Genomic DNA, 24,908 nt, shown 5'->3' on the forward strand with positions numbered 1-24,908 from the left:
CGGATGTCATTGTAATTCCCGCTGCTGAACTGAACTGCTGTCCCGAAAGCTGGTGCTGAAATGCGCTGCTGCTGGCCCGATAACGGAATAGTACCAATGCTTTATTTGGAATAAGTAAAACAAATCCTCAGGGAGGGAGGGATGACATAAATTGGCAGAAAAAACAGGCAACAGCCGTTTCGCGTTATCGAACGCTTTTTCAAGTCTAATATGCAATACCATATGTTGAACTCCAAGTCCTTTAAATACGACATTCAGGCAAAATCAGATTGGAAATCTCATATGTCAATCACCAAAACAAACCAATCACAGTCAAGTCTCATTACCTCAGGACGGACCTGAAGGAGAACTATAGCACAAACACACCACACTCAGTAGGAGGATCTAAAACGCACCAATAGTTACCTAGTGTCACAAGTAATGATAAATTCACCTGGCCCGTGCCCAATCGATATCCTGCCGACGCGCATATCTACCCACAACATTGCGCACGTAAGGCAGGATGTTAAACGTGCCCATCTGTGAAAGGGAAAGAGAACAGACAACTCACCCAGCCCGAATGTAGAGGTGACCAATCAACCTCCTGCCGCTGCGCATACTTCTCCACAGCATTGCGCACGTAAGGAAGAGTGTTAGCACCGCCCGTCTAAGAAGAAAAAAGCGGACGAACAACTAACCCGGCCCGAATACAGAAGTGACCAATAAGCCTATCGCCGATGCGCATGCGTACTCGTCGCATTGCGCACGGAGCACACTGAACAAGACAGTCGCTCCGCCCAAGAAAAACATCGAGCGGCTGATTCCCATTCATTGGCCGGGCTCACGGAGACACGGGCAGAATCTCCGCCCATCCCCACGGACGCAATCAGCAGAAGCCCTCATTCAGATAGGCGCCGATCATTATAATGATCTCATCACTTCTATAGTAAATAAAGAAGAAAGGGGGCAGTATGTATAACACCAGCTAATGGATCCATACAATTAGTATCCTAAAATTATACTAAACATGACCCAAAATGGGTAAGTAATGGATAATGATAATACAAAAACAAGCTACAAAAAAGAAGAGCGCAGTATAAAGCCAGACATAAAAAGTGATTGGATGGTGATTGACATAGAGATAGTAGGGAACACAAATCTCATAAACAACTTAAACATTAGAAAATATATAAAAGAAAAAGAGTCTTAATAACTAATATATAGAAAAACAAACGAAAAAAAGGAAACATAACTAATATAATTACAAAAACACACTCATGTCTGTTCTGTCGTTTAAACCCAAAGGTCCCATTGCATCTGTTCTAAGTATCCACTTAGCTTCCTGTTGGAGTAATAGTTTGCCCCTATCACCACCACGTGAAGGCAACTTAACATGTTCAATACCTGCAAAACGAAGGCAATCGGCATTTCCGCCATGTGCTTCATGTATATGTCCAATAAGGCGAGGTGAGCCTTTTTTAGTCGAAATAGATTTATAATGTTCGCGAAAACGAACATATAGAGGACGTATGGTCTTACCGATATAAAAACGACCACATGGGCAAAAAACCACATAAACCACATATTGTGTCTTACAATTTAAAAACTGTGTGACTCTATGATTAATCCTGCCCAAATTCAAAACACCACTTTTTTTATTGAACCTACAAAAATTACATCTTCCACAGCAAAAGTTACCCTTGGGGGAAGAGGAGTCTAACCAACTACTATCCCTTCCAGAAAATCTACTGGAAACTAGAGTATCTTTTATAGTGCGACTTCGCCTGAAACTAACCAAAGGTTTATTCTTTGCCCTAAGAGAAAGTACCTCTAAAAAATACATGTGTAAAAATAAGACTCCCATTGACTTTTACACGTGTAAAAAAACACGTCTTATTTTTACATGTGTATTTAATCTTTACACCTGTATTTTGCCAAAATGAGCGTGCGTTTACTCCGTGTGAATGGACCCTAAGGGTTTATCTATTAATATTACATTTTCAGGGGTCCTACAGCCAGGACCTCTGCAGATCAGCTTTTCCAGGACAGCATAGCTACAGGTAATGTAAACAATTTCAGGAGCCTCGTAGTAGTAGTAAAGTGGTACACATGGCGGTATGGTAGGTGAGCAGCATGTTATTACTTGGAGCCACACTTTCTCGGTACAGCTGATCTGCAGGGTGTGGCCTTGAAACAATTCTTCTGTTGGGCCCTAGACATCCCAATCCAACACTGATGGAATGGCACCTATTAAGTTATTCTAATAACTGGAGTAGATGGAGGTGGTGAAAGATCTTCTTTAAAGCCAAAGCTGAGGTTAGATGATAAGACTGTATCACACCATTGACAACAGGTTATTGCGACAACGCAACTACTGCTATCTACCCATCCCTTTAAAGTGACTACAGCTCAGGAAACAGTCCAGACACAAAATAGTCTAACTTTATACCACCAATTATCTGACTTACTTCATGCCAGAATTTTGCACCAAAATTTTGGTGCAATTGCATCCCAATTTTTTTTCTTCTGAGCCAAAAGTATGAGCCAACATGAGCCATGTTCATATATTTTTTCACAAAAAATATTATTTATATATCTAATCGCATCGAAATTTGATAACTTAATTGTAAAATTTTTAAACAAATTTCATGAGGCTTTTAGCTGTTAAATTTTGAAAAAAAAAAAAATTGTAAAAATTTTGCTTCTATTTTACTTTTATACAAAAAAAATTGCATTTTTTCATTTCTGCTTGGAAAATGCTTCTGAAATGTGGAAGATAAATACGGATTAAAGGAAATGAAAAAATTGGGATACAAAGAGTGAAAAGCTGTGCCCGTGGATCCTGAATTCCGTTACCTAGCTTGTTTTCTTTTGGCAATTTTCAGAATGCGATTTTCTCAGCGGTTAGTATATAATCCAGCAGCTGCTTATACAGCGTCTGTCAATTTAGACATTCTCTAAACAGTTCCCATGCCCCGGGCTTGCAGGGGCTATCTGCATTAAAGAGGCAGCTAATGTAAGCATTTACCGCAAGAACATGAAGCGATCCCTCTCCCCTGTCCGGACCTTGGGAAGAATTTATCAATGTTTAAACATGTTGTTTCCTGTGACCCAATCACTTCATTTCCAGCACTAAAACTATTATGTATTGTAAAGTCTTATGTTACAAGTGGAAGAAACAAGGTCAGATCCTGCTGTCAGCTTATTGGGATGTGTGTGACAAGTAATGCATAATGCATAGGGCACTGCTAACATGCTGTATGCCTTTTGGATAGGATACAAGAACGCTGACAGAATGGCTCGCTTCTTACCCAGCCGGAAAGAAATAGAAAGTATCCGTGTAATTGCAATGTATACTAATTCCATTCTAATTTACATTAATCGTCCTTACTGTTTGCAATGTAGCTCTCCTCCAAAAGGAAGATGCCTTTCTAATAGCACCAATTGGAAGTCAATGTCCGACTCATTAACAAGCCTTGATTAGGAATTTTAGCAAAAGTGACACTCATTTGTAGAACGCTGTTCACACCCCTTGTCAGTACAGAGCAGGGTCGGGTTAGTAGTCATCGATGTAAGTTTGGTGGGTGTTGTTGTTCCTTAAAGGCACGATAATAATATTCATTAAGCTAATGCCCCATGCAGTGACGAAGCATCCCGATTTTTTCCCAGAAAGTTGGCATAGGTTTCCTCTACAGACCTTCCGCTTCCAGTGTATATATAGGGAAACTGCCAGTGTTTCCTGATTTTAATTTTTTTTTAATAGGTCACTACCTATTTCCTACAGGCCCTATTTATTTACCGATCCCCGCTCCTGCTTATGACCACCTGCACTTCCCCTTCTGTGGATGCAGCTGTGATCAGGAGCAAGGATCGGTAAGTGAGGCCGCGGGCCCGCAAACCCCACAAACACCGCTATCATTAAACTCTTGGGTATTTTGAAGAGAGTCTGGGTAGGTGAGGGAACATACAAAACACTGTTATTTACCTCTCCTGCACTCCAGCAGGCTTCGGGCCTGCGTAGTGACGACCCAGACGTCACTAGGGCCGGGCCTGCATCATTATTTGTCATGATACAGGCCTGGCTCATGTGACGTCTGTACCAACATTGAAGATGGCCAAAATCAGCGAGGAGTGTGCTGGAGCTAAGGAGAGGTAAGTAACACTGTTTTTATGTTTGTATCCTCCCCTGGGTGTCCGATCATTATACTCTGGGGTCAGTCTTGTGGGCCGGATGCAATCTCTTGTCCGGGGCCCCTACCTCATCCCTACAGTGAATTCTTGATAGTGATGGTTCCGGGTGCTAAGGAGTTTAATTAACCTTAGGGTAATCTGTGGGTCTACTTGGTTTATGGGCCAGATGGAAGCTGAAATCTTAAAACTGATGCCAGTGCTTATGGGCCCCCTAAGGCTCCTGAGCCCCAGTGCAACTGCACCCTCTGCACCCCCTCAAGTTACGCCCTGAGGGAGAGTAAACGATCAGGCATGTCAGAATCATATATCATATTGAGACATGTTAAGGTTTCTTTCACATATTCATATGGAATAATGGAATCTTTTCTCACACGTTCTATTGCCATATGAAGGTGCCATATGCTCATAGTGTTTGTAGGGACTCTATAAGTGCCGCTTCACAGTATGATTGTATATCACTTTGCCATATGCATAAGGCCTGCAGATACGCACATGTTTCAAGAGGCCATTTTCTGGTAGCGTGTTACGAATAGTCTGACATGCCCTAAGTGTTTCCATTACACAGACCCAGACATATAAATCTGTGGTTTGCAAAAAAAAACCCAGATAAGACATTATAGAATGATGTGGGCGAGTATAGCGGCAGCAGGTCACTCGTGGAGTATATAATATGGGTGGATATTCCGATGTTGCTATTCCCCAATGTTACCCAAACTCTTATCAGATCTCTCTGCATTTGTTTTGGTAAATGATTTAGCAACTGTGAAATATTCCAAAAATAGCAAAGTAAAAAAAATTATTAATTTCCATAAATATGGATGTGTAAGTATCAGCTGTATAAAAGCACGGGGCTGGAACTCGCCGTTACTGCAGATGGAGATAAGGAAATAGAAGCAAAAACCTGAGGATTTCTATCATTTTAAGGATGAAAACGTATTTTGTATCCTCCTCAAAATAGATGGAATTTTCAACAAATTCTGGAATCTCTTCCCCTTTAAGTTTGCCGTAGCTGTTTTGGTTGGTCACTATTTACTAGTGTGTAAAAATAATTTGTCCCCATGTGGGAAATGATATCAAAGATACCCTATAAAAACCAAGAATCCATTTACATAATGAGCTCCTATAATGAAATTGCTCCAGCGTGGCCACTTATACGACTGCAATTCTTTTATATTACAGGAGAGCCTGTGGGACCTAAGGGGTTAAGGGCCAAATGTGACCAAAGCCTCTGCACTGCGGGCGGTTCTGCCGTGGGACTGAGACAAAATTACAGTCCAAATGTTGAAGTGCTAAATAGTCAGTGATTAGAATGATGTATGGATCCCAGATCGTACAGGAATATATACAGCCATTAGCCGTAATGAGGGTAAAAACATTCTCGGCATTGCCACGTGGTGAACAGTCAGTTGCTGATGTATTGTAAGTAAGTGTAAGGATCTGGTTGACTTCCTTAAAGGGAATGTGTCACCAGAAAATGACCTGTTTTCATGTTCAACATATTTTTAAAGAATTATCTATCATTTTAACAAGTACCAAATTGTCACTCTAGCTGCTAAACCTAATTATAGGCTGATTGTTGCCAATTCTGATGGGTACAGCAGTCAAATTCTAAACATCACTGATAAGATTACATTAAAAGATAACCAAGGGTTATGGGCATCCAAGGTTTACTAATGTGCCTATAGTGCAAAAACTAGCCTGACCGGTCAATACCACAGTCTTCAAATATTGCTAAAAAGGTTAATGCTGGCTAATGTCTATGATAGAAAGGTGACTGCTATGGGAAGAAGGTAAGCCAGTGGAGGCCCATCTTTTCCTGGGCATCCCTCTGACCAGTGGCGTAACTAGGAATGGCGGGGCCCCGTGGCGAACTTTTGACATGGGGCCCCCCCTCCCCAAACCGATGCCGAAGACCTCGACTGACCCCCTCCTCCGCACTCTATTATGTCCCTTAGTAAGCCCTGCACACAGTATTATCCCCAATAGTGTCCCCTGCACACACAGTATTAACCCCTATAGTGTCCAATGCACACAGTATTAACCCCTATAGTGTCCAATGCACACAGTATTATCCCCCATAGTGTCCCCTGCACACACAGTATTATTAACCCCTATAGTGTCCAATGCACACACAGTATTAACCCCTATAGTGTCCAATGCACACAGTATTATTAACCCCTATAGTGTCCAATGCACACAGTATTATTAACCCCTATAGTGTCCAATGTACACACAGTATTAACCCCTATAGTGTCCCCTGCACACACAGTATTATCCCCAATAGTGTTCCCATATGTCCCACTGTGGACACCTATAAACATTTATTATACTCTGGGGTCTGAAAAGACCCCAGAGTATAATAATCGGAGACCCGGGGGATTAAAACCATTAAAAGAACAGAGACAGTTGCTTACCTGTTCCTGTCGGCTGTCCTGTCCGCTCTTGTCCAGCTTTAATGACGTCAGACGTCACATGACCCGGGAAGCTGGCCTGGGTCATGTGACGTCAGACACGAATGACGGAGGCCTGGCAGGATCGCGGAGAGGTAAGTAACACTGTTTTTTATGTTACCTTACCCCTCCCGGTGCGCCGATCATTATACTCGGGGGTCTGCAAAGACCCCCCGAGTATAATGATAGCCTCTGTGGGCCCCGCAGTGTCACTTGCCGATCCCGGCCCAGCCAGGATCGGCAAGTGAATGGGGCCCGTAACGGACTTTTAAAAAAAAAAAAAAAAAACGCAGCGGTAGCGGCTGTCACCGGGCCCCCTAATGGCCCGGGCCCTGTGGCAGCTGCTACTGCTGCTACCACGGTAGTTACGCCCCTGCCTCTGACCAAATTCAGTACCAGTACCCACAGTGGAACTCCAAACCACTTCCCAATGTGACAAGCTGCATTGGTTCCTTGTTCTCTCAGTAAACTGCTGCCTCTGAAGTAGTTCCTGCTCTTACCAGCCTTCCAAACACCATCATTTGGCTCAGGAATGGATAGGAAACCTCTCCAACTGGAAGCGCCATGGGGAAACTACCACCACCATTAGGTACACTGTAGGCCCCCCAACCTTGCCTCAACCCGGGAGCTGCACTGAAGGAGTTGGTTGAGTGTGCTTGGATGGTTTCTTCTTGGTAGTTGTATGCGGTACCTTCTCCACAAGCCCTACAACAAGGTATGAGTAATTCACCGGGAGAGACCCAAGTTCTCCTTTCAAGCTTTGGACAAACCCTTTTTAGGTCCCTGGACAATGAGCTAATCGCTGATTTTCCTGCTCCTCTAACCTCCTATCTCTCGAAGTACCATGTAGCAATTTTCCTCTCAGCTCCCCCACAATGAACAATGTACAAGTGTCATGACTGATACCAATGATTGCCATGATTGAATGGTTCCAGCATTGCACAGACCTTTGCATGAATCCCTTCTATAGCCACGCTCCACTTTGGTTGATGGGGTATTCCACCAACCTAAATGTTAACAATACCTTGCCCCCAAAGCGGTCACCATTGTAATGTCACCTCTCTGTCCATGGGTTTGCCAGTAATTCACATTCACAAGTAGTAGGGGGTTAAAAAAAAAATACCAGATACAATACCAGATTGCACAAAACATTTCCTGTTTTTGAGGACTTCAAGCTATTTTTTTCCTAGTCTTTGTCTAGTTGCCCATTCTAGTCCGTGATGTTTATGTGCGGTATCCGATCTCCATGTTGATACGGCCACTAATTGAATCATCTGTTTCACAAAAAGCATTTTCCTTGGTAATACATATTTGTTGCATAGCAGCTCAACACAAAAGAATGGGTCACATGGTCTCCCTGCGTGAGCTGGCACACGTTCCGCCAACAGATGGTATATGCTGTTTAATCGCAGCACACTCCATATTAACATTTGTTATTATGATAATTACTATTGAAATTCCTACCTCCATATATAACAGATTAATGCTTAATTCCTGTAAAATAGAGATTCTGGGTCCAAGAATCTGACACTTTACATTCAATAGCGAGATGCTATACGCAGTACCGGAACGTTGTGGGTACACTGACTCCTTTCATCCCTGTTCTAAGAGAAATTACTAATGAATTGTTTTGATGTCATGTAATAAAGGCAGACAAAGCTCAGCAATTTAATGCACAAAACGGAAGCAAGTCCCATTAAAAATACAAAAAAAAAGGAACGCAAACCGAGTCGTAGTCAGCAGAAACAGGAAATGGATGAATTGGTAAAAAAAGAGAAAAGTATAAGGAAAAAAATCAGCCTTTGTTTCCAGAACCGTAATGAAAATGTCATTCTATGATGTATTAGTCAAGGCTCCAATCTCTGTCCAAACTACAACCCCCATTATTTATAGGGTATAAGCCTGGAAATGGGCATAGTCACAATGATCCACTCATGACCCGAAATTGAGACTGCTACCAATACCTGACCCTTTGGACTATAATGTAAAGAATGGGATTCGGAATTAGGACTTGGTTTATTTTGTATGGAACAGCGCCATCTTGTCCATGGGTAGTGTCTGATATTGCAATATAGTCACAGCCATGATGATCTTTCTGAAAGGATGTCCGTCCTAATCTGTAGTCTTATACAGCCCCTTTAAGACATACTGCAAGTAGTAATGGATGAACCAATTCGTTCCGAGCTTGGTTTGACCTGAATATGACAAATTGTTTGGATTTTAACTAAACCGAGCAATTGGGTACAAACTAAAATGGCCGCCATGATATGTATTGCAGTAAATTATTACACTCTGGCGAGTGTGGATAACATTTGGCCAACAGTTATCTTTGGCTAGGTTCACACTTGCGTCGTGCTCTCCGTCATTCATATCCACCGTGGGACCTGAACAACAGCGGTTCCCCAAAGATGCCTGTAGACCTCGTATTCTATAATGGAGTCCGCTGGGTATCTGACGGGTTCCCACCGATATTATACTGAAACCAGCGGAGAGAAAAGTCCACCATGCAGGACTTTTCTCTCCGCCGATTTTGGTCAGAATCTGTGAGTCTTTTACAGAGACTCCAGTGCAGATGTGAACGATGCCTAATTTAGCCTAAATTCAATGGAGACTATTGTTCTCTAATAGAGAACAGCTGACCGTAGTGCTCTTAAAGGGGTTGTCTGGGAGTTACAATGACCTTAGTACATCTGGCAGATTCTTCAGGTTGGACCCCAGTGTTATGGTATGGGTCTGAAACTGGGTCACATGATCAAAACCAGCCCCGACCGCTAGATTACTCCACCCCTCCCTCCTCCCCTGATCGGACTGGTACTTACCTGTGCAATGGGGGGATGTTTGACTATAGTAAAGGCACCTACTTACCTGTGAGATCAGGAGAGGAAGTCAGGGGTAGAGTAAGCCAAGGGTCGGGGGCTGGTTCTGAACAATGTTCTCCATCATCAAGAATCCGCCAGATGAATTAAGGTAACCCCTGTAAATGGGAGTAATGCCAGGAAATCTACAAAACCTTCTGCTCCGATGATCACCACATTATCTCACCAGCATTTATAGGATTATTTATTATTGCATTATATTAGACTCCCTTCCTAGAACTTTCTATTGTTTTGTATATTACGTGGTGAGCTCCTTCATACTTCCTAATGGATAGGCTTCGGTCCCCCTTTCTAGTACCCTCTTTACCTCTAACACCATTAACTCTCAGGTCATAGAGAGATTGGAGTCATTTGCCTCTTATTTTGCATGCACCTGTTGTATTTGCAGTGAAGCGTAACATTTGCTGAGAAAGAAAGTATTCTTGTCTGGATTTACTGGTAACCGGCAGATGACACCGCCCTGCCCAAACCACAGCAAAACATATATATACCCCCAATATCTCCCATATCCACAGAGGGGCAGCCATGTAGAAAGTTGGTGCTGGGAAATGTCACTTATAAGGAATCAGAGGTCAGAAAGTGGAAGCTGGATAAGATCCAGTGACAATAACTATGTAAGACGTGATATAAATATGTATGAAACGTTCTGCAAGTACAGGAATAAGACTCCGAAATATAAGATAGCAAATAGCTGTCATTGCCAGCCCCATACACTGCCTCCGAGAGTCCGAAATTAGGTTCCTGCATTCAGACTCCTACACTGGTTATAGATGCTGTGTTACAACCTCTACACCTACTGCCCCTTGTAGCCCCCAGTCCCCTCCCAGATTTGTCTTCAAAAATGACGGTACGTCTTGCTTGTTAGAGGTTGTGTGCCTTCAAGTTTTGTATGCAGTTTTTGAAGGAAAAACCAGGAATGGATAAAAAAAAAAAAAAGCAGAAGTATCAGTTATTCTTTAAATACCATATTCTCATTCTTTAGGATCAACTCCTGGTTTTGGCTTTAAAGATTATAAAAAAAACTGAATGTGAAAACAATCCTTAGGGTGTCCATACTTGTGCCCGAGCCCCAGTAAGTGTAAGCAGATGACTGCTAAGGCAAGTGTAATATAGATGACAACAGCAATTATCATTGGCCACAAGAGCTCGGATACACAGTGTATAGAGGAGACATATTTATATGCCCAGTGGTTACTGCCACCTATTTATATAACCAAGAAGAAAAACCGAGCTGGGGAGGGGCAGCACAAAGAGAGTAATAGGAAAAATAGGTAAGGGGAGTATGTGACTGCACTATTATAAGGGTATGTATGTGACTGCACTGATTATATGGGTACTTGGCTGCATTGTTTATAAGGGTACTTCATTGCATTGTTTATTAGGGTTTGGGCTGCACTGTTTATAAGGGATTGTCTGCACTGCTTATATGGGTAGGTGGCTGCACTGGTTATTAGGGATTGTGACTGCACTGGTTATTAGGGATTGTGACTGCCCTGTTTATTAGGGATTGTGGCTGCACTGTTTATTAGGGATTGTGGCTGCACTGGTTATTAGGGATTGTGGCTGCACTGGTTATTAGGGATTGTGAATGCACTGGTTATTAGGGATTGTGACTGCCCTGTTTATTAGGGATTGTGGCTGCACTGGTTATTAGGGATTGTGGCTGCACTGGTTATTAGGGATTGTGACTGCACTGGTTATTAGGGATTGTGACTGCCCTGTTTATTAGGGATTGTGGCTGCACTGGTTATTAGGGATTGTGACTGCACTGTTTATTAGGGATTGTGACTGCACTGTTTATTAGGGATTGTGACTGCACTGGTTATTAGGGATTGTGACTGCACTGGTTATTAGGGATTGTGACTGCACTGTTTATTAGGGATTGTGGCTGCACTGGTTATTAGGGATTGTGACTGCACTGGTTATTAGGGATTGTGACTGCACTGGTTATTAGGGATTGTGACTGCACTGTTTATTAGGGATTGTGACTGCACTGGTTATTAGGGATTGTGACTGCACTGGTTATTAGGGATTGTGACTGCACTGGTTATTAGGGATTGTGACTGCACTGTTTATTAGGGATTGTGGCTGCACTGGTTATTAGGGATTGTGACTGCACTGGTTATTAGGGATTGTGACTGCCCTGTTTATTAGGGATTGTGGCTGCACTGTTTATTAGGGATTGTGGCTGCACTGGTTATTAGGGATTGTGGCTGCACTGGTTATTAGGGATTGTGACTGCCCTGTTTATTAGGGATTGTGGCTGCACTGGTTATTAGGGATTGTGGCTGCACTGGTTATTAGGGATTGTGACTGCACTGGTTATTAGGGATTGTGACTGCCCTGTTTATTAGGGATTGTGGCTGCACTGGTTATTAGGGATTGTGACTGCACTGTTTATTAGGGATTGTGACTGCACTGGTTATTAGGGATTGTGACTGCACTGGTTATTAGGGATTGTGACTGCACTGGTTATTAGGGATTGTGACTGCCCTGTTTATTAGGGATTGTGGCTGCACTGGTTATTAGGGATTGTGACTGCACTGGTTATTAGGGATTGTGACTGCACTGGTTATTAGGGATTGTGACTGCACTGGTTATTAGGGATTGTGACTGCACTGTTTATTAGGGATTGTGACTGCACTGGTTATTAGGGATTGTGACTGCACTGGTTATTAGGGATTGTGACTGCACTGGTTATTAGGGATTGTGACTGCACTGGTTATTAGGGATTGTGTTTATACTGTTTATTAGGGATTGTGGCTGCACTGTTTATTAGGGATTGTAAGTACACTGTTTATTAGGGATTGTGAGTACACTGGTTATTAGGGATTGTGGCTTCACTGGTTATTAGGGATTGTGGCTGCACTGGTTATTAGGGATTGTGGCTGCACTGGTTATTAGGGATTGTGACTACACTGTTTATTAGGGATTGTGACTGCACTGTTGTACAGTGGGGCAAAAAAGTATTTAGTCAGTCACCAATAGTGCAAGTTCCACCACTTAAAAAGATGAGAGGCGTCTGTAATTTACATCATAGGTAGAATTTATTTGCAAATTATGGTGGAAAATAAGAATTTGGTCACCTACAAACAATCAAGATTTCTGGCTCACAGACCTGTAACTTCTTCTTTAAGAGTCTCCTCTTTCCTCCACTCATTACCTGTAGTAATGGCACCTGTTTAAACTTGTTATCACTATAAAAAAGACACCTGTGCACACCCTCAAACAGTCAGACTCCAAACTCCACTATGGTGAAGACCAAAGAGCTGTCAAAGGACACCAGAAACAAAATTGTAGCCCTGCACCAGGCTGGGAAGACTGAATCTGCAATAGGCATCCAGCTTGGATTGAAGAAATCAACTGTGGGAGCAATAATTAGAAAATGGAAGACATACAAGACCACTGATAATCTCCATCGCTCTGGGGCTCCACGCAAAATCTCACCCCGTGGGGTCAAAATGATCACAAGAACGGTGAGCAAAAATCCCAGAACAACGCGGGGGGACCTAGTGAATGAACTGCAGAGAGCTGGGACCAATGTAACAAAGCCTACCATCAGTAACACACTACGCCGCCAGGGACTCAGATCCTGCAGTGCCAGACGTGTCCCACTGCTTAAGCCAGTACATGTCCGGGCCCAACTGAAGTTTGCTAGAGAGCATTTGGATGATCCAGAAGAGTATTGGGAGAATGTCCTATGGTCTGATGAAACCAAACTGGAACTGTTTGGTAGAAACACCACTTTACGTGTTTGGAGGAAAAAGAATACTGAGTTGCATCCATCAAACACCATACCTACTGTAAAGCATGGGGGTGGAAACATGATGCTTTGGGGCTGTTTCTCTGCAAAGGGGCCAGGACGACTGATCCGGGTACATGAAAGAATGAATGGGGCCATGTATCGTGAGATTTTGAGTGCAAACCTCCTTCCATCAGCAAGGGCATTGAAGATGAAACATGGCTGGGTCTTTCAACATGACAATGATCCAAAGCACACCGCCAGGGCAACGAAGGAGTGGCTTTGTAAGAAGCATTTCAAGGTCCTGGAGTGGCCTAGCCAGTCTCCAGATCTCAACCCTATAGAAAACCTTTGGAGGGAGTTGAAAGTCCGTGTTGCCAAGCGACAGCCCCAAAACATCACTGCTCTAGAGGAGATCTGCATGGAGGAATGGGCCAACATACCAACAACAGTGTGTGCCAACCTTGTGAAGACTTACAGAAAACGTTTCACCTCTGTCATTGCCAACAAAGGATATATAACAAAGTATTGAGATGAAATTTTGTTACTGACCAAATACTTATTTTCCACCATAATTTGCAAAAAAATTCTTACAAAATCAGACAATGTGATTTTCTGGATTTGTTTTCTCATTTTGTCTCTCATAGTTGAGGTCTACCTATGATGTAAATTACAGACGCCTCTCATCTTTTTAAGTGGTGGAACTTGCACTATTGGTGACTGACTAAATACTTTTTTGCCCCACTGTATGTGTGTGTGTCTGCACTGCTATATAGGTATGTGTCTGAACTGTTATACAGGTATGTGGCTGCACTGGTTATTAGGGATTGTGGCTGCACTGGTTATTATGGATTGTGTTTATACTGTTTATTAGGGATTGTGATTGCCCTGTTTATTAAGGATTGTGGCTGCACTGGTTATTAGGGATTGTGGCTGCACTGGTTATTAGGGATTGTGGCTGCACTGTTGTATGTGTATGTGTCTGCACTGCTATATAGGTATGTGTCTGCACTGTTATACAGGTATGTGGCTGCACTATTTGAAGTTGGCACTGACTACAGGGAATATGACTACATTAATATTTCTGGCATACTGCCATACTGTTTATAGGAGTCAATGTGCTGGAGTTCTGTATCTTTGCTATTACTATATTCATGAACCAAGAGGCACCGGATACATAGTGCTACATGTCCCTAACATTTATGACTCTGCTATATGATTTTGGGTGAGGGGATCGGCTCTCCATTCTGGGTCATACTGGGATCCTGAACTGAGGTCCCTATGTCCTAGTTTGGCATATGGACAGAGTTTATCCTTGTAACATAATCCCTTTAATACTAAGCAGGGGGCAGCCAGTTATACGGCTAATGATTCCTTTAATTGTCCATTCCTTCATTAGAACATTATGTTAAAGACCCAACATCCATAAACTCCTCTCAGCGGTGTCAGGACATCATAGCCCCCGGTAATGATATACTGTGGCAATATCAGTAATGGGTCAATGAAATGACTGAGGTCTTTAGAGGTTATATTATACCTGAAAATATTAAAACCCTTCATCACTTCTAAACCCTGGAGCTTGTTATAAAGGTAATAATTCCTTAGACTAAGGACACAGCCATAGGGTAGAGGACGGGAATTTTCTAAGTCAGCTTTGTTGGAGTCCGCATTGGTGTGATGTTTGCCAAATTGATCAAATGTCATCCATCTAAGTCTAACACTTATGTCCTGAGATGTTATTCCACTTTCTATGTCGCCCCCTATTGGAGTGAGATTGTGACATCTTTTGCAACTTTTTAAACATCCATTCCAAAGTAGGACATGCCCCATTGTCTGGCCTGATGGATCAATGAATCCATTTGTAACACCCATCAACATGGATTTGCATTCATAAGAAAAGAATCAGTGATTTGGGTAAAAAAAAGTAAAATAAAAGACCAATGAAGATCATATGTTTAAAACCAGATGGCAAACAGATGTCGAAAACAGACAGCCGGGAAGTAGGTGAAAAATATAAGACATATGGATGGTAAATAGCCATTAAAAACTGACCAATTCATACGCTAATGGTCATTTTTCACAACAGATACTTAGGTAAGATGGCTGCCCTGTTATCATATAAAGTAAAAGAAAATAAGGCGGTGTATTCCCATAGGATCCCTGTAAGATGAATAAGATAATACTGATATAGGATTCAACTAATCCCGACACAAGAATCTATTGAACCGTAGGTACGTGAGGGTAATAGTTGTCTTACTGATCAATAATATACAGACCCTTTCCTGTTCATCCATACTCAGTATGACTTTAGTCTGCTGCTTCCGGGCTCCAGGAAAAGAAAATTTTGTTAAGTAAATTTTATGTATAGCTTCACCTGCTTTGTCTACTTCCCAAAAAATTTCTAGGATACTATTAACATAAGAGAATACTATAGTGGGATAATGCAGCATGAGCCATTCTTGAGGACACGATAAAAATCGTGAGCCAACAATCACATCTCTGTAGGTTATGTGGAGTTAAAGTCTTCTTCGATGCCCATCGCTAGTCACTATCTAACAGCCTGTATGAATTAGGATGGATTCATTCTTGTGTCTTACACCCTGCTGTGCACACCCGAAGGGCAGCCAAAGGGCACCGGCTGTGTCTGCTGTCCGATGTTCCTTCTCTTCCGTACCTGACTGGACTATAAAATGCATAATATGGGAGATTATCTCTTTGTGTTGTCTTGTTACATTCCCTCGCCATTCTAGATCTTTATCGTACTACCAGATGTACCTGGTGTCACGCTGCACTGAGAACAAAGCCGCTATCTCCAATATGTCCTTTCATAGTTCCGAGATATACAATACAGAAGGGAGCTGTTATGGGGTTAAACAGGACCTTTTGTCATCTCCACCAATTCTCTTTGCATCCTTCATTAGATGTTGCTCCACTGATTTCACTACAGTTGGAATTTGGCATTTTTTCTGTAGCCCCCACCATTCCTGAGCAATAATTTCACCACCTTCACCAGCTCCAACTTTTTGCATTCTTGAATTGGTTGGAATTTTTTATCTAACCCCAACAGTTCTTGAGGAATATGTTCTCTGCTGTCATGTAGGTGTTTCTGGGCTAAAGCAGACGGACAGAGTTCACCCAACTGACAATAGAGAACATAGTTGTGCTGAAGCTAAGAACATTTCCTCGGGAATGGTGGGGGTTAGAGAAAAAAAATTTCAAGTTATTGAAGGATGCAGAGTTGGAGATGGTGGAGGTGGTGAAAGGTCATCTTCAAATCCTACTTTCAACAATGACATGTGTCTTTGAGTTTAATAGGCCATATTGGATACTATCTCGGGGCAAGAGGTTTTTTAGGTGCTGTTCACACCAGCATCATGTATTTGTTTCTAATGGATCATTGTTGTTTGAAATAAAAACATTGCCACTATTTGTAATGGTAAAAAAGAGAATATCAAGCTTCAATTCCGGTATACTAATATAGCAAGTTATCTATTACTACCCACCAAAAGTGATGGAAATATGTCTGAATGGAGGCTAAGGATGGCCATACACTATAGATAACAGTCACCCAAAAACATATTCCTCCTGCCTGCCCAATATCCATCCATGCTGAGCTTGGCCAAGTATTCATTTGTTCTGAATAGAAGATTAAAGGGAACGCTTTGGGAATCCATTGGGGACAATAAACCACCCACAGGTCTTTATGGACTGGTTCTTCAGTGTCCCAAATAGCCTGCGTCTCCTCTGTCTGTGGCCGCTATGAAAAAAACAAACCTGTAGACTAAGGCCCCACTCCTGGCACCTGTATAGTTGTTCTCTGAAGCTAAAGGAGCACACCATAGCTTTACTGCGCATGTGCCCAAGTCTAGCGCCTGCACACTGATCCCGAGATACATTGCGCCGGCGTCAGTGAAGAAATGCACAAGTGCTGAGAGTGCAAGAGCCGAGGAAGTATAAAGGGTTTTTTTTTTTAACTGTGGCTATGGACAGGGTTACAATATTAGCTTTGTTCCTAATATGCTAATGAGCTGTTTGGTGCAATGAGGTGTCACTGTTGCTCTCTGCTATGACCAGCAGGACCAGGCAGTGTGTAGTATTACTTAAAAGGAGAACTTTCATGTTCTTGGGTACATGCGGTTCTATATAAAGCTAGAAGGCCAACAATGTGCTGAGTTCAGCGGCTTTCCCATTATGTACCCCAGGGCTGGAGATATCAGTGCCTTTACTGATGTCTTCCCACTGTCAGAAGGTCATTCCTGACAGTCTAGCTGGGCTGTGAGAAACTCCTCGCCTGACAGTATTCGTCCATAGATCTGTACTGTCAGAGGGGGCGTTCCTTGCCGCCCAGCGATGGCGCTGACCTGTAAGGAACACCCACCAGCACTAATCTATGGATGAGTACTGTCAGGAAGGGGGGGTTCCTCACAGCCCAGCTAGACTATCAGGAATGCCCTTCTGACAGTGGGCAGACATTGGTAACTGCACTGATATCTCCAACCCCGGGGCACATAACGGGAAAGCTGACACTGCACTGAATTCAGCGCACTGTCGTCTTTCTTGCATTATATAAAATTGCATGTGCGGGAGGACATGAAAGATCCTTTTAATGACATAGTGAGGACATTTTCAGGTTCTAAGTGTAAGTTTGGCTTTAACTAAGATAAAACAAGAGATCTCTCTTTACCTTTATGGTAAGTTTACTTTATCCTGAGAATTCATGAATAAAACAACATCTACTCAGATGGTTAATCCTTCTACATAGCAAATTTATTCAGTGACTATTATATCGGTCTTCACTTTACCACTAGATGTCAGGAGCGTGCAACATTTGGTGTAAGAAATCCGTGAGATGCCAAATAACTGAGTGTAGTTTATATTATTATTATTAATTATTATTATTATTATTTATTATTACTATTGTAATTGTGCATCCAGCAGGAAGGAAAAATATAAGTCCCTTCCTTCATATTTCCCATTCCTCTTGAACCCACTTCTGCATTTACAACTGAAAATAATCTGCAGCGGAAAAGCTGTGTTTTCAAAAACATTCAAGTTTGGAAATGCTGGTGTCCCTATAGCTTTAATAAGGGAAGAAAATCCGCTGAGAAAAACTCAGCAAAAACTAAATGAAAAACGTTGTTGAAAAATGCATTTGCATCTATAAGACGTTAGAATGTCTCCTTTGGTTGAGGTCCACTTTAACTTTTAAAGGGGATGGACAACAAGAATTGTGAAAAAGGCTCAGAAAAGCATAACAAAATGACTTCACCGTTCCCCCATTGTTTTCATTCTGATGCTTCCTAGATCCCACTTGTGCCTACTTCCTGTTCCCACAGGAAGTGGCAGCTCAGTGGCCATGTGGGATCGCTTAAACAGCATTACCTGTCGGAAGAGAACCCTGCAAACATCAATACAGAGACTAGGGTTCAGTGAGATGAGTATCACTATTGTGATGCTAGGTTCACACGTGTGTTCGGGATTCCATTCTTCAGGACCACTTGGGGAATCAATCCGCTTAATAAACGGTTACCTGCAGAAACCCGCAGACCCCATAGACTATAATGGTGGAGGACGGATTTCTGCTCAATTTCTGCCTGAAAAATGCAGAGAGAAAAGTAATTTTCAAGCAGATTCAGGGACGGAAACCCCAAATGTAGAGCAAGTGCAGGTGTGAACCCAGCTTGAGTCAGACAACCCCTTTAAAGAGAACCTTTCACCACTTCTATCAACTCCAGTTCTTTGTATCCCTTAACAGATGCCACTCCACGGACTCTGGAGCAGTTGGAATTTTTTCTCTAGCCCCCACCGTTCCAGAGCAATTGGTGCTGTTAGTTTCAGCACAATTATGTCATCTACTGTCAGGTAGGCGGTGTCAGGCAGGAACAGTGAGACAGGGACCGCCCACCTAACAGTAGAGAGCCTAATTGTGATGAAAGTATCAGAGATGATTGCTCTGGAACGGTACAGGCTAAAGAAAAAATTCCAACTTCGCTGGAATCAGTAGAGCAGCCCCTATTGAAGGATGCAAAGAGTTGGAGTTGGAAAAGGAGGTGAAAGGTCCCCTTTAAGTAACATAAAGGGGACGTTCTGCAGAGAATACATAGACGATTTATTAGCAAACATTTAACTATGAGATGAAGGAAAGAGGGAGCTATAATTCTTAATCATATTTCATCTCTGACAGTCCGATATTAGCAGACAGCAATGTAATTACATAACCTCGGAAAACCTTCAATTAAGTTGGAAAGCCGCACAATTAATGTGCAAAAATGAAAAAAAAAATTGCTTCCCACAATGTCTCCATCATGTCATTTCAGAACTGCTGACTTGTCACAATGCATCATAAACATTATATAAACCTAAATTACAGCTGTCAGACCCGAGCCGGGGAGGCGAGGGCCTTCCACCGGCATTGGGAGATTTACTTTAGCTGCGGAACGGAGTTTTTACATCTTTGTTAACAAACATAAAAAAGCCACCTGAGATTAATTAAAGTTTCTCTCCCATCTGTTGTTCTTTGGATATAATCATTGAAGCATTTGTAGTGTGCTATGAGATGCCTTGAGCGCCGTCTCCCTGGGGCAAGCAGCTGCTACTGTAAACTTGTATGACATTAGTACTTACAATTTCCTTCCTATTATGTAAAAACATTGAGGAAATCTGAAGCGTCTGTGGCGCCATAAACTTACATCACAAAACGGATATTCCCAGTCCATAGTTCAAGTTTATTACCAACTATAATGTTCTAAAGTTTAGGCGCCCGACAGAGTATCGAACAGCACCAAAGTCTCAAATAAGAATCCTCTTGAGGAATAAGGAACATTTGTACTTGGAGGTTGCTAAATTATTTTACCTATCGCCACCTTTACGTTATACACTCCTGCAAGAGGAATTGAGGCGATGTTATATGCTGGGAGTTGTAGTTCTGCAACAGCTGGAAGGTCATTGGTTAGGGAACACTGATGTACTGAGATTATGTACTGTAATGTGACACTATATACCGCAAGGAGACACTATATATATAATATACATACGTATAGTGATGGAGGAGGTGTGCATCTCACCGAAAAGTCCAGAAGTAGTTGTTCTCAGCAGACAACTTTTGTCTGCTGAGCATTTTAAGTGCTGTGTATTGGATGGATTTTTGCTTTTATTTTTGTATTGTTTTTCTTTTGTTGCTGCATTGTTGTCCTGTTGCAGTGAAAATAACACCTTGCATTTTCGGACAATACAGTAATACTATACATAGTGATGTCACAGTACAGAGATAATACGCAGAGTGATGTCACAGTACAGGGAGAATACACACAGTGATGTCACAGTACAGAGATAATACACAGTGATGTCACAGTACAGGGATAATACACACAGTGATGTCACAGTACAGGGAGAATACACACAGTGATGTCACAGTACAGAGATAATACACACAGTGATGTCACAGTACAGGATAATACACACAGTGATGTCACAGTACAGGGATAATACACACAGTGATGTCACAGTCCAGGGATAATACACACAGTGATGTCACAGTACAGGGATAATACACAGTGATGTCACAGTACAGGGATAATACACACAGTGATGTCACAGTCCAGGGATAATACACACAGTGATGTCACAGTACAGGGATAATACACACAGTGATGTCACAGTACAGAGATAATAAACACAGTGATGTCACAGTACAGGGATAATACACACAGTGATGTCACAGTACAGAGATAATACACACAGTGATGTCACAGTCCAGGGATAATACACACAGTGATGTCACAGTACAGGGATAATACACACAGTGATGTCACAGTACAGGGATAATACACACAGTGATGTCACAGTACAGGGATAATACACACAGTGATGTCACAGTACAGGGATAATACACACAGTGATGTCACAGTACAGGGATAATACACACAGTGATGTCACAGTACAGGGATAATACACACAGTGATGTCACAGTACAGGGATAATACACACAGTGATGTCACAGTACAGGGATAATACACACAGTGATGTCACAGTACAGGGATAATACACACAGTGATGTCACAGTACAGGGATAATACACACCGTGATGTCACAGTACAGGGATAATACACACAGTGATGTCACAGTACAGGGATAATACACACAGTGATGTCACAGTACAGGGATAATACACACAGTGATGTCACAGTACAGGGATAATACACACAGTGATGTCACAGTACAGGGATAATACACACAGTGATGTCACAGTACAGGGATAATACACACAGTGATGTCACAGTACAGGGATAATACACACAGTGATGTCACAGTACAGGGATAATACACACAGTGATGTCACAGTACAGGGATAATACACACAGTGATGTCACAGTACAGGGATAATACACACAGTGATGTCACAGTACAGGGATAATACACACAGTGATGTCACAGTACAGGGATAATACACACAGTGATGTCACAGTACAGGGATAATACACACAGTGATGTCACAGTACAGGGATAATACACACAGTGATGTCACAGTACAGGGATAATACACACCGTGATGTCACAGTACAGGGATAATACACACAGTGATGTCACAGTACAGGGATAATACACACAGTGATGTCACAGTACAGGGATAATACACACAGTGATGTCACAGTACAGGGATAATACACACAGTGATGTCACAGTACAGGGATAATACACACAGTGATGTCACAGTACAGGGATAATACACACAGTGATGTCACAGTACAGGGATAATACACACAGTGATGTCACAGTACAGGGATAATACACACAGTGATGTCACAGTACAGGGATAATACACACCGTGATGTCACAGTACAGGGATAATACACACAGTGATGTCACAGTACAGGGATAATACACACAGTGATGTCACAGTACAGGGATAATACACACAGTGATGTCACAGTACAGGGATAATACACACAGTGATGTCACAGTACAGGGATAATACACACCGTGATGTCACAGTACAGAGATAATACACACAGTGATGTCACAGTCCAGGGATAATACACACAGTGATGTCACAGTACAGGGATGATACACACAGTGATGTCACAGTACAGGGATAATACACACAGTGATGTCACAGTACAGGGATAATACACACAGTGATGTCAAAGTACAGGGATAATACACACAGTGATGTCACAGTACAGGGATAATACACACAGTGATGTCACAGTACAGGGATAATACACACAGTGATGTCAAAGTACAGGGATAATACACACAGTGATGTCACAGTACAGGGATAATACACACAGTGATGTCACAGTACAGGGATAATACACACAGTGATGTCACAGTACAGGGATAATACACACAGTGATGTCACAGTACAGGGATAATACACACAGTGATGTCACAGTACAGGGATAATACACACAGTGATGTCACAGTACAGGGATAATACACACAGTGATGTCACAGTACAGGGATAATACACACCGTGATGTCACAGTACAGGGATAATACACACAGTGATGTCACAGTACAGGGATAATACACACAGTGATGTCACAGTACAGGGATAATACACACAGTGATGTCACAGTACAGGGATAATACACACAGTGATGTCACAGTACAGGGATAATACACACCGTGATGTCACAGTACAGAGATAATACACACAGTGATGTCACAGTCCAGGGATAATACACACAGTGATGTCACAGTACAGGGATGATACACACAGTGATGTCACAGTACAGGGATAATACACACAGTGATGTCACAGTACAGGGATAATACACACAGTGATGTCAAAGTACAGGGATAATACACACAGTGATGTCACAGTACAGGGATAATACACACAGTGATGTCACAGTACAGGGATAATACACACAGTGATGTCAAAGTACAGGGATAATACACACAGTGATGTCACAGTACAGAGATAATACACACAGTGATGTCACAGTACAGGGATAATACACACAGTGATGTCACAGTACAGGGATAATACACACAGTGATGTCACAGTACAGAGATAATACACACAGTGAATTATGCACTGTGAAGTCAAATAGATAATTCACAGAATAATGTCACATAACGAATCATTTCTGCAGAGGATAATACACAAAGTGAAGTTACGGTATCATCACAGTACAAGACTAATAAACATGGAATCTTAGCAAATGCTAAAATTTCTAATGATGTAATAGTACAGACTGTGATGTCACTAAAGTGATGTGGCAGTAAAGGAATACTGTACAAAATGCACGACATATAAACAAACTATATACTCCCTCTGCATCCCATATATTTACACCGACAACTATGAGTGTAACTATATAACCACGTTCACAACTCCGAGGCGTTTTGCAGCTTGTTTACTTTTCATACATTCTGTTCTTGAATAAAAAGGGCCTAAATTACCAGTTTCTCTTCTCAATACGGTGTGTGTGGCGTTATCCATCTGCTATGTGTAACCTGCATGTGGTGTAAAACAACAGCAACATGTTCATCATGTTTGCAGAAGACCTATATCTACATGCCATCTGCTTACTGATAGTACTTCAAGGGACAATACTGGTAAATAATGCACAAAGTGTATGCGATGCAAGATAGATAGATTAGATAGATAGATAGATAGATAGATAGATAGATAGATAGATAGATAGATAGATAGATAGATACGTTTCCACGACAAAAAAAACTCTGCATTTTATGTTACCTATCCCTGTGTTTGTGTATTCCCCTCTGCCATACCCTACAGTAGCCCGGTGTTGTACAGGTCATCATGGGCCACCACTGCAAATATCAGGTTGTATTACCACAATGAGTGAAGGAGTAAGTTAGTAGGTAAGTCATTATATGACCAAAGCAACATTGTATTCACCCTTGTTTACCAATTTTAGCCCAGTGCCAGGGGCATAGATAGAAATCATGGGGTCCCATGTGCCTCCCCTTCCACAAAAAAGACATAGTCAGGACCCAGTGGTTGTAGAAAAAAATGTATTTTTGATACTTGATATCTTTAGAATAAAGAAACTAAAACCCTCAGCGACAACAGTTGTGAACTTAGCTCTGCCTACAAAGTCCATTAGTCCAGCTGTCAGGCAGAATACTGTAACCCTTTCATGAAGATGAAGATTTTAAGTAACACTTTTTGTATTTTTTTAGAACATTACAGATCATGAGCTGAATAAGTTCAACATCCTTTACCAACCGTGAGTATGCCAGTATGTCCGCTATATTGTGGATTGTGTGCTTGACCAGTTACTAAATAATATAATAGTCAAATCTACATACTATGTGCATAAACACCATCACATGGGACAATAGGGGTATCAGCCAAACCAGGCGACCGTCTGTAGGTAACTGTTTCAGAATTATTGCCTTTCAAGAGGGGCAAGAACCACAAAAACCTTTTACTACAATACTGGGACTGCCTACTTGGCAGGTCCTCCAGACAACATCCCTTTATTTCCTTCTTTATAATGGATTGCTTCATGTAATGACATAAAAGAATTCCTATATCCAACGTATTAAGCCCAGTTTCTTATAGTTCTGCACAAAGTATATTTGATAGTGCAAGTTTATAAAGGAACATCAATAGCAACAAGGACAAAAAGGAAACCTCTATAAATACTGTGAAGCATTTCCGAAGGTTTTATCCTACTGAGTTGGTAT

General features: G+C 41.9%; 1 protein-coding gene across 1 annotated transcript in view; it reads left to right on the forward strand.

The window, feature by feature from the left end:
• BLNK (B cell linker) overlaps window positions 1-24,908 on the forward strand; it is a 94,821-nt gene that overhangs the window by 9,851 nt on the left and 60,062 nt on the right. Inside the window, exon 3 of the mRNA XM_075258486.1 lies at window positions 24,399-24,445. Coding sequence (XP_075114587.1) covers window positions 24,399-24,445 — 47 coding nt within the window. The remainder of the gene's footprint in view (window positions 1-24,398; window positions 24,446-24,908) is intronic.

The sequence above is a fragment of the Leptodactylus fuscus genome, chromosome 10 (assembly GCF_031893055.1).
Source record: "Leptodactylus fuscus isolate aLepFus1 chromosome 10, aLepFus1.hap2, whole genome shotgun sequence".
NCBI lineage: Eukaryota > Metazoa > Chordata > Amphibia > Anura > Leptodactylidae > Leptodactylus > Leptodactylus fuscus.